General features: G+C 43.6%; 1 protein-coding gene across 1 annotated transcript; it reads right to left on the bottom strand.

Annotated features, from left to right (window-relative positions):
* Positions 1-294: 294 nt before the first annotated feature.
* Positions 295-10913, bottom strand: LOC142559879 (uncharacterized). Its single transcript, XM_075671565.1, has 5 exons — positions 10839-10913; positions 8663-8852; positions 6189-6337; positions 5985-6047; positions 295-372 (listed from the first exon to the last, which is right to left on the bottom strand). The coding sequence occupies exons 1-5, from the start codon at positions 10902-10904 to the stop codon at positions 295-297; spliced, it is 546 nt and encodes a 181-aa protein (XP_075527680.1). The 5' UTR covers positions 10905-10913.
* Positions 10914-11601: the final 688 nt, after the last annotated feature.

Below are 11601 nucleotides of genomic sequence, written 5' to 3'. Positions count from 1 at the left end.
GCACCAGGACACCAGGCCACCAGGTTGGCAGGGCAGGTCGTCAGACACCATCGTGCTAGATGGCCTGGCCTCCATGTCCGCAGGGGAGTCAGCAAGACAGCGGGCCGCGTTTTCCAAGAATGCCAAGAAACGCCAAGGTACGCGTTTGCCAAGAATTGCGGGCAATGGTCCCAATGGCTACGTCGTCATGATGACAATGTGGCAGCTCTGACGCAGGTTCGAGACCTGAAGTTAGGGCTCAAGCTCTACAGCCTGGGTCAGCGGCTGTGGGGCGGAACGCGCACCAAGTTGCTCCTACTCTAGGGAGTCTCGTCCGAAGTCCGCGATGGGGACATCCTCGCCATCATCGCCACTTTCGGCGAGCAGGTCGCCCTGGAATAGTCGAAAAAGAAAAAAAGCAACAAATATATGAGAGGGCTGGCAACTCCTTCAGGCAGAAATACGTAGTTGTCGCATGTTTGACTCGCTTTTCAGCAACTTGCATGCTGTTCGAAAGACAGTCGCTGCTACAGACAGCGGGAAGACGAAATTTACAGACCTCGGTTTCTAACGCTACTTACGGAACGCCGACAACAGCATCTCAACTATACTACAATTTATTTATTTATTTATTTATTTATTTATTTATTTATTTATTTATTTATTTATTTAAATATTTATTTATTTATTTATTTGCAGATTACATGCTCTTTATCGGAGGGTAGTGTAAGGGAGGCTTTTTGTTGTTAAGGATAACATAGGGTCAAGTGCAGAAGAACACATATATGATACATGTGTGCTGTAAAAAGCAAAGTGACAGTGAAATAATAACGGCTATAACGAAGGAAAATTTGCTTTGAAATTTCTTGTAGATTGATACTCAAGTACATGCTATCATTGATATGACCAAATAGTGGATATGACAAATTAATTCTGCTTTTTCCTCCGCCTTTGCTATTGAAAGGTTTTATTGTATTGAATATGACTAAGAAAGTCTAAAATTTACTTATTTTGCTTATATGAGCGTATATGCTATGGAATACGTACTAATATTTTTGTGAGCCTTGACTTTTATCATATTCAAAGAAATTGATTATAAGTTCTAATGGTTTTGGATTGTTTTAATAGAATCCCCGCAGGAAAACAATGACAATGTGTGTGGCAAAAATTATGATTGACAATGTCGTATTACAGTATTGTGACGACTTCTACAAATAATGTGGTAGTATGATATAGTTGAACCTCGTCATAATGTACCACCCGACATAACACATTTATGTGATATTTGTTATAAGCATACACGTTGATAACGCCGAAAAAATTTGAGAATTTTAATCACTTCGTTATATCCAATTAGTTGTTATATCCGATAGTTCGTTACATATCTTTGCACTTGGACATGCAGAGCAAGAAGTTTCCGCCCGTCTGGACATCTTCGCCAACTGACATCCCAGCTAGTGTGGTCGGCTGCGCGGAGACATCTTCAACGGACTGTTCATGCCACCGGCAAGGCACTGTGTCACCTGCATTGCTCGCAACTGGCACCTGTGGCATGACATGAGCGTGAGGCTGCGGATGCTGTTTACCTCGCTGCTCCAGGAACCAGCTTGACCTGGGAGGGACACCAAAGGCCGAGTGAGAATCGCAGCCTACGTGTCTTAATGTGTTTATTGATTCATTGCTAAACAGTTACAGCCGTTTTACAGCGCAGTCAGCAGTAATTTCGTGCCCTTCATTCCTTTATTCATTTGACCAAACAACAAATTGTCACTGCGCTAATACGTTGACTGGCAAACGGTGCAAGAAGGGCACATATAAAAATTGGTGCAAAAGAGCTTCACCTTTAGTTTTGTCTTTCACATGATTATCCTATGCCATTGGAATCGGCATTAGTGTTCTATAGCATAACCGGTATGAAAAGTGTTAGCCCCTGGTGCCCACCATGATGATGATGACGTTTATTTGGCATCCCCGCTTTAAAACGGGGGGCGGGGGAAGTGAAATGCAATTCTACAAGTAAAGTGGGACACCTGCGGGTAGCCTATGCAACCCACATATCCGCTGTACAATGGGAGCCGTACGACAGGAGTCCATGCTAGACAATCGCACGAGCTATGGGCCAATCACCGCTGTCCTGCGCCAACCCATTCCAACTAGCGCCCGCGAATTTCCAATTTCATCCTTGAGTGCGCTTTCCATCTCTTCGTCTGCACTGTTGCTGAATAGAACCGTGTCATCGGCAAACCGAAGGTTGCTGTGATATTCACCGTCGATCCTTACTCCTACGCCTTTCCAGTTTAATAGCTTGAATACTTCTAAGCACGCAGTGAATAGCATTGGAGAGATTGTGTCTTTTTGCCTGACTCCTTTCTTTATAGGTATCTTCCTACTTTTTTTGTGTAGTATAAGGTAACTATGGAATCTGTGTAGATATTTTCCAAGGTATTTACATATGCGGTCTCTACTCCTCGATTACGTAATGCATGTATGACTGCTGGTATCTCTACTGAATCAAATGCCTTTTCATAATCTCTGAAAGCCATATGGAGAGGCTGATTGTACTCTGCGGATTTCTCGATTACCTGATTAATGACAGGAACGCGACCCATTGTAGAGGATCCCTTCCTGAAGCCAGCCTGTTCCCTTGTTTGGCTAAAGTCCAGTGTTGGCTTTCTTCTATTGGAAATTACCTTGGTGAATATTTTATATTATACTGGGAGTAAGATAATGGGTCTATTATTTTTCCATTATTTAACGCCTCCCTTTTTGGGGATTAGCGTAATGATTGCATTCTTCCAGTTTTCTGGGACCCTTACCGTCGATGGACACTTCGTATGCAGTGCCGCCGGTTTTCAAAGCACTGTCTTCATGTTTGATTAAAGCGACTGTTATTCCATCTTCTCCTACCGCTCTTCCCCGTTTCATGTCTTGCAAGGCCCTTCTGACCTGATCGCTAGTTATAGGAGGAGTCTCTGTATGCTGTTCATTACAGTTTCGAGTGGAGTTATCCTGAGTCCTCTGGGTACTGTACAGGTATATATAGACTTCTTCCGCTGCTTTTACTATACCTTCGAGATTGCTGATGATATTACCCTGCTTATCTTTCAGTGTATACATTTGGTTTGCCCTAGGCCAAGTTTCCTTCTCCCTGATTCCAGGCTGCGTCCATTTTTTACGGCTGCTTCAGTTTTTCTTACGTTATAATTTAGAATATCACTTATTTTCGCCTTGTTGATCAGTTCTGACAGTTCCGCAAATTCTATCTTACCTCTTGAGTTAGACACTTTCATTCTTTCTCGTTTCTTTATTTATTATGTCCTTTGTTCATTGCGAGAGCTTGCCTACTGGTTGTCTTGATGCCTTGCATCCCACTTCTATTACTGCCTCGAAAGCCAGCCTAGTTACGGTTTCATTCATTATCTCGATGTCATCTTAATCTCTCCGTTCTGAGGCAGCATACTTGTTTGCAAGTACCAGCCTGAATTTGTCTGCTTTTACCCTTACTGCCTCTAGGTTGACCTATTTCTTCTTGACCAATTTTACTATTTTTCTCTTGAAATTGAGGTGAATCCTAGCCCTCACTAACCTATTATCACTGCACTTTACCCTCCCTATCTCTTCTACATCCTGCACTATGCTGGGGACGGCAGAAATTATGAAACCAATTTTATTTCTTGCTACACCTTTACGGCTTTTCCAGGTCCACTTTCTGTTGCTATACTTCCTGAATAATGTATTCATTATTCGCAGCTTATTCCTTAATGCGAATTCTACCATAATCTTTCTTCTAGTGTTCCTATAATCGACGCCGTAGTTGCGAATTGCTTGTTCACCAGCCTGCTTTTTCCACACTTATGCATTGAAGTTCCCATTACTACAGTATACTGAGTTTGTACTTTTCTCATTGCTAATTCAAAATCGTCATAAAACTAATCTACTACGTCATCGTGATTGGATGTTGGAGCGTAGGCTTGTACTACCTTTAATCTATACCTCTTATTAAGTTTTATTACGACTACTGCTACAATCATTAATGCTGTAGAATTCGTCAATGCTTCCCGCTATGTCCTTATGGATTAGGAATCCTACCCCGTAATGCTTCTTATCTGGAAGAGCTCTATAGAAGAGGACATGGCCGTTAGTCAGTACTGTATAAACCTCACCAGTTCTAACCTCGCTAAGGCCAATGATATCCCAAATAATGTCTGACAGTTCCCCAAGGAGTCCTGCTAAGCTAGCTTCACTTGACAGAGTTCGGCTGTTAAAGGTTGCCAGGATCAGTTTCCATCGGCGGCCTGACCGTGTTCAGAGATTGTAAGCACCCTCTGCTGCGTTACAGGTCTGACCACCGCCTTGGTCAGGTGCTCCGAAGCTGCTTTGGACTGAGGGCCATGGTTTACTTGTAGGAATCATGAAGGAGGGAGTGGCCGAATACCGCACCAGTGAGGCCAATTCCTGTTCTGGTGAGGGAGTGTCTTGTTGAAGCTTAGTGGGCCTTCCTAATTTGGGTGTACCTGGATTAGTATAGTTCCACTCGCTCTCGGCATCTTTTGCGGGTGTGGGGCGTCGCTCCAACCCTGCAGATGTGTAGTGCACAGGAAGAGGACAAATTCAGGCTCACCATCGACAGATTAAATAAAATGTCATAGATGGCCTCGAGCTTTCGACTACCGCAACCGAGGATTCGACATAGTTCAATCAGATAATCCCGCAGGCGTCGAGGCTACCTTATCGCCGAAACGTACAGCCCAGAGGGGTCTGCATGCCTAAGAGATCCCTTGATTTATCCGCCATCGGCGGATAAATCAACGTTGCACGATATGTTGCACGATATAGTGTCAAATTTAAGTGGTCCTAATACCGTGGGTCCCGAATCTCACGCACGCCAGCGGCCAGTGAAAGCTCTTAGGTGCACGATATATTTTCGCCGGATTTGAACAGCACTTAAAACTTTTGTGAAAAAAAGTAAGAAAAGGGGGAAAGGTTTCAACGCCTACCGAGATACACGATATGCGAACTCGAACAGCACTTAGAACCGCACTCAGGCGTCGCAGAAGTCTTTCCGAACGAAACGGAACTGATACCGAAGCGCCGCCCAAGGCTGAGGCGCCGCATGAGAGTAGGGTGCATTGGCAGCGACTTCGCTCAAAGGGCGAATCCTCAGAGTGACGAGACGGGCCCCCAAACAATATGGTTCGGAGCCACGCGTAATATAGGCGACCTTGGAAGTGGCCTTGCAATATGGTTGGAAAGCGCTTACACGACGCTACAGTGTATGCGTCTGCGCTCAGTTATACATTGTTTGTACACTTCGCGCGGGGAAGCTATCGGCATGTCTCTTGCCACCGCACTTGCAATACTTGCAACTTAGCAGTAATGAATACATGCTGGTGATCTACAGGAGCACAAAGCGAAACCCGCGAAAACATATATAGGTGCAAGAGTAGAAGAAATAAATGGGCACAACCCACGACTTTTTTACTTGATGAAAATCTTTATGTAAACTTTGCAAATGTCGCTACGTTATTTTTTTTCTTATTGTTTCTTATTGTTCCCATCTTGGGGGGGCTTAGGCCCAGCCGACTAAACTGCTGGTTTTCATTAAAGTTCACTCTCTTATTGTTTGCGCGAAACTGAAAACCTTCTCATCACTTTTTTCTCTTTCTTTTGCGCGAGAACTTATCTTTTTTTAGGGGGGGGAGCCTTTGACTGGAAAGTCAGCGCAAGGCATGTCAGTAGAGTCAGTGCAAGTTAATTTCGTCTATCTCAAATTTCTGAAAACATGCTTGAATTACCCGCGGTATACGGGTTTTGCTGATTGCGGCTGGTGGTACGGCATATAATTTCTCAATGGTTCTAACATCGTGATTTCGTAGTCTCCTGTACCCATGCGGTCATGAACGCGGCTAGATACAGGATATATTTCCGGCGAATTAAAACAGCACCTAAAGTAATGTGAAAAAGGAAATGAGAAATAGAAGGGAAAAAAAACTTTCAGTGCTTACCGGAAATTCACTGGTCGTGTTGGATGGAGGTACACCAAGCAGCTCACAGTCTGGGCTGCCTGCCTGGCAATATACGTACTCCAGTCTCAGGAAGAGCAAACACAAACGAAATACGAGAAAGGGATCAAAAGAAGAGATCACGTCCAGTTATCGCTCCTGAGAGTATGATGATTTTTTGCATTTCACCTATGTTGAGTATATAACCTTTTTCTTGGAATGAACCCTTTCAATTGTTAGGCTATAGCGCTTGCCATGTCTTCTTTCTCGTACTTCGTTTGTGTGTGCGATGCCCAAGATTGGACAGGTCCTAACTCGCCCGCTTTTCAATCCGCAATGTTGTCCACTGAAGATGCCTGCGGATAGAGCACACATATCAACTGCAATGTCTATATCGTCCACGCAGCAACATTTCATTTCTTAATGCAGATGTGTTGCTAGACCAGTTCATTTTCGGCATAGACATCCACGACAGCTTCTTCCGCATTGACTGTATGACAGTGGGCCGCCAGAGGTCGCATCGTCATCATGACCATGTCCACCCACCCACCTAAGAGATCTTCATCAAGAACGCACACGGTAGATCGCCGTCTGCAGCATACAGCCGTGTAGATTACCTGCAATATGCGATATCGGGAGAAGGCGGTAATGCTCTGCCAACTGTGTTGCCGATTGGGCAAAGAACCTTGACTGCATCGTATGCAGAGATTAGGCTGCGGCTATGAATAAAGCAATTAAATTCAGTTGGACGAGTTTTATTGAAAGACTGCAAGTCATGAGACGTTGCTGTCTGAAGTACTGTAACTCGTAGCGGCGATTACTCAAGAATGGGTAGTCGTTGAATCAATCTGTTGTTGACGCCAAAAAAAAAAACCAGTACATGTTTCACCCATTGATGTTTAGTTGCAGAAACAAATGGTCTTTTTCTTGAGCGCCAACCAGCTATGCGCAGAAAAAAATTGCTATATAAACTCAGAACAATTGAATGCGAGGATCTCCTGTTTCATTGGTACATACTGCAAAGGATACAAAAAAAAATAAAATAAAGGAAATTTCCTGGTTCTGCCAATGCAAATCGGTTTTTAATTTTAGAAAATAAATAAATCAGAACAAGTAATTTATTCATGGTTCTCGGCTTTCACAGTATTTGCAATTATTATTATTATTTGTTTTGAACACATATACACATATACACAGTTAACAGGAAAGGGAAAGCGAGGAGCAGGCTGGCAACTGCCACCGAAAGGGGCACAACGCCTGCCTGCTCTTCTGAAGGGAGGTGACAGCAACACAGAAATGGAAGACTAGAATGCAATAACACCATAATGACGTAACACACAGTGTGTGAACATTTCATTCAAAGTATAAGGTACTATTCTGACGTTTTACATGTCATAGCCCGTGATCAACTTCATTTGCAAAAGACCTCATTGCACGAAATGTAGGATGTCGCATAAGTAAAGTGCGGCTAATATGATCTTACGACATTACTTTTATTTGACGTGGAAACGAGAAATCGCACAATAAAACAAAAAGAAACACTGTTATGCGCCATTTGCATCAATTCCATTTTTGTTTACATACGTATTGGCTATCTGTAAGTAGCCTTGCGAGTTCAACGATGGGCTGACCAGTCATAGTGAGCGTTCGATTTTACAATGCGCCCGCGTTGGTGTAAACATGATGTATTCCCCAAACGTCATTATAACGTTTGGTTACCATGTCATGTTTGTCTGCCAGCAAAGTTTCTGCATAGTGTAATTGCAGTCTTGTTTTGCAGCACATGCATGGCGAACAGTATATATAGTTGCGCGCAGTATTACAACTAGTACTAATGCCAAATGTAATTCAGTGACGCAAGCAGCCATCAATATTTAGATGGCGACTCAGTGCTCAGTTTGAATCTAGCCATTTCATAAAATAAAAAAGTCAAGTTCTACATCGCTACCGTCTCTGTTTGATATTCCAGTGGCCCCAATATCGACGGGTTGCATGATATACCACGGCCAAGCGACGTTGCCTGCTCCCGTACTTCTCCTACATCGACTATCCTTGCCCGGCTTTCAAGAACCCCTCCGGCTATTACTGTGAGCCTACGTTGCTCCCCGCTACTAAAGTATGTACCTCTGGAAATTAGGGCCACTAAAACCTAAGGGCGCCCCACGTCACAGGCAGTCGTTGCACGAGCTTTGAATGAGCACGATGGGTGCCTCCTATATCTTGGGGACAACCATAACAGCCACCTTCTTTCTCATTCACTATTTTCCTTGTATTCGACTTTCACTGGGGTGTGTGAGCAGTAATTTTCAAAACCGAGTCAAATGCGAATCAGATAGCGTCAGACGCGAAAGGAACTGAATATGGACTAATTTTCGAATAGTTCTCGAATGAGGAACTCCTGTTCTCACCATTATTAGAGAGCGGCCTTCAAATCCAAATACATTCCAAACCGTCCTAAATTTCTGCGATTGCATTGCACGCTTTAGATTTCTGCTTACTAAATGCTGAACTGAAGCAATTTGAGAACATAAGCAGTTTATTCGCCTACTCAGGGCTCACTGATGAGTGCGAATGATCGCAGTAAAGCCAAAAAAGAAAAGGAAGGAAAGAGGGGAGAACTGAGAAGACTTATTAACGAGGCTAAAGTAAAACAGTGATGCACAAAAGATTTTCCAGCATACCTTGCACACCGCAGTCCACCTGGCCACGCTGGACAATATGTCTCCAGATGCGATGCTGGAGTACAGGCAGCGAGTCCAGAACTTGGTCGAGGCGTTCCGGTGCCGACAATGGGGGCTCTCCGACCAGGACCCTCCGACCAACGCGCCCACGGACGTGTACAGGGCGGGATTCTTTGGACAGATGCTGGCGCTGCGGACGTGAGTGAATGCTTTCATAATGAAAATCTTTCTGCGATCTCCGACTCTCAGATCTTTGTGACAATCCTTGTTAACGTTTCCGTAAAACCTACCTTCACGAACACTGTGCATGATCTTGTATAGAGAATCTATGAATTGTCAGGATACGCTTTTTTGCGTGTGCGTGATAAAGATATTTACTTCCCACATACGCGCATCAGTACTGGGTCGACAAAGATCGTAGTTATTTTAGCCGCCAAGAGACTTCTCTGCACTACTGTGCGATTACACAGCTACGGCAACCACCTTCATATAAGATAGAGTCACCTACTTTTGAATTGCAAGTGCTTCCAAAGCAATAGACAATAAACAATTCAACTGTACTCCTTTAGTGTTTCAAGCACTTGTTCATATTGTGCGAGTGCATGAACAATCAAAATTTCGAATCCAAGTTGAATGTAGTAGTGCGTGGAAAGAAAGTATCCGAGAATGATATTCAAATTTCTTTGAATAATTCATTATGATCGGATGCACCAGTCTACACAGAATATCGCAGCCAGGCTTCAATGAGAAATGGCCCATGTCTGCGGTCCACTGGCCACTTGTAAAATGAAAAGTACAAAAAATAAGTACAATAAGTAAAAATAATTACAAGTATAATCTAAGAACAAGCAGCCGAGAATTGAGTATGATAATTTGCCTTCTTGAATAGTAAGGCGAAGAGCAGAGTCTACATGCTTCCGATGCCTGTCAACTGATAATATTGTTCAAAACGGTGCACCGTATACACAGGGTGTTTAAGCGAACACTTTCAAAAATCTTTAAAAGTTGTTTTTGGCAGATATCACAATTCAAGTTCATGAGCAACCACTCAGAAACGAAGGTTGCTTTCAAACCCTGTTCTCTCAGCACCGATTTGTTGTAACTGTTAGACTACGGACGGTCGGGACTGAAGGAAGTGTAAAACAGCTTATATATGGATAAACAAACGAACAGAGAAACAAACATATCCAAAACTGTGGTGAAGTTACCGAGGAATTCTAACTGCAATCATTAGACAGTACAATTGTAGCCAACTAGAGGGCAATAACTGGAATATTCTCGCGGTTGTGCCGTTATCCTTTAGAATACTATCGGTGTTAAGTCGGTGGGCTCAATTACTTGCGAGCCATTAAGTTCAAACTACTCTGGGCCTCAATTCCCCACAGTCATGTACTCTTAATTCTTCTCTCATTTGAATATGTGCAGCTTCGCTCGGTATAAATGCCGATGGCAAGCACGTGCGGCAGATTTACGCCGAATGAGCTTACGTTACCGCCGATCAGACACGAGCCTGGAATATCTTGAGGTGTCACATTTTTGCTGCCGCTTTAAATTAATCTATAATATACAAAAAACTCGGGAATTATTAGGAGTGCCATGTTTGGTAGATATGGACTAATTTTGACCAGAGGTTCTACGACATGAAAGCGGATTGGGTGGGCAATGGAGATTTCACTGCTGGGACTCTCCATGGAGTGATAAATGTAGTCATTGAAGCGGCGCACACGGAACAGTTGATCGTTTGCTGGTAACCGAAAGTTAACCGTACACCAGCACCACATATATGCTGTAAACGACGCGGATGCTTTCACGCTATTTTTCAATTAACGTTCATTTATTAGGCAGCGCACATCTACTTTCTTCATGTCCTGTTCTTGATGCGCTGCTTCACTGGATGAGCTCAAGCTCACCCTGTCTGCAATTTTTGGTATTAATAGCAGTATTCACGTGGATCAATTGTGGCATCGCTAGTTACACATATTTATTTGATCAATGCTTGTACAAAAATTAGGAAATAATTATTTAGAGCGTCTTGTTCACACTTCATTCCTAAGAAATACAAGAAGCATTGGCGTACTCAATTTTAGTGTATGTGAAAGTGTTTTATAGGCAATCAGCAGAGCGAAAGGCAATGGAAAGATTACGATGCAATACGTCACGTCTTGGTAGCGCTCACCTTGGCGAGCCGACTCGAGCAGTAGGTCACCGTGTTGCACTGATGCTTGGCCCGGGGATGACGCATGAAAGGCCAGCACCGTCTTTGCCCGAAAGATGAGTGCACGACACGACCACGTCGATCTCGTGCGGTTCGTTTTCAGCACCGATGACACAAAAAGAAAGACATCGCATGCCTATGTGAGAAGCACGGTGAAAGAGATGAGGACACGAAACTCGACCATCTTAACCAGACGAACCGAGGGAGTCAGTTTGAACAAGATCTAGCAAAAAGCGACCAATGCTCACTAAGAGATGAGATATGCAGGTTGGTTTTGTCGTACGTGAGTGTGGAAGACGTGGCTCTATCGCATAACTAGTTATGGCAACCCAGAATGATGACATGGGCTTATTTGTACATTTTAAATTATTTGTCTTAAAATTGCGCTGTGTTCGCACGCATCGTTTGTATTAGCCCATTTTTTGCCCTGTCAAAATATTTCTATTACATAGCCAACTAGAAATACCGTAACGTTTTTATTCGACCAATTTAGAACGGCGACGCGCTTTACAATGTTGCAAGAGGTGAAAAACACAACTAGTCTTCTGTTTCCTTGTGTCTAGTCTAGCGACCCAGCAGCAGCAGCCGCACCAAACATGGCGTGGAAGGCGAAGAAAGCGCCACTTTAACACACACACTTATGTATGTAGTACACTACTCAAATATGGGAAGACGCGTGTACAGAGTGCGTAAGAACCGGTTTCCTGCATCCATTCTACTTCGA

This window comes from Dermacentor variabilis, chromosome 10, assembly GCF_050947875.1.
Source record: "Dermacentor variabilis isolate Ectoservices chromosome 10, ASM5094787v1, whole genome shotgun sequence".
Classification (NCBI taxonomy): Eukaryota; Metazoa; Arthropoda; class Arachnida; order Ixodida; family Ixodidae; genus Dermacentor; species Dermacentor variabilis.
This window is presented reverse-complemented; position numbering and strand designations above follow the sequence as displayed.

Bases quoted from the DNA above. Each gene is read 5' to 3' on its own strand.
- LOC142559879 (XM_075671565.1), bottom strand. From the start codon at position 10,904: ATGCGTCATCCCCGGGCCAAGCATCAGTGCAACACGGTGACCTACTGC. The intron at 6,338-8,662 runs GTATGCTGGAAA...CTCTATCCGCAG, and splicing joins GGTGGACTGCGGTGTGCAAG to GCATCTTCAGTGGACAACAT. The intron at 373-5,984 runs GTAAGCACTGAA...CGACTATTCCAG, and splicing joins ACACGACCAGTGAATTTCCG to GGCGACCTGCTCGCCGAAAG.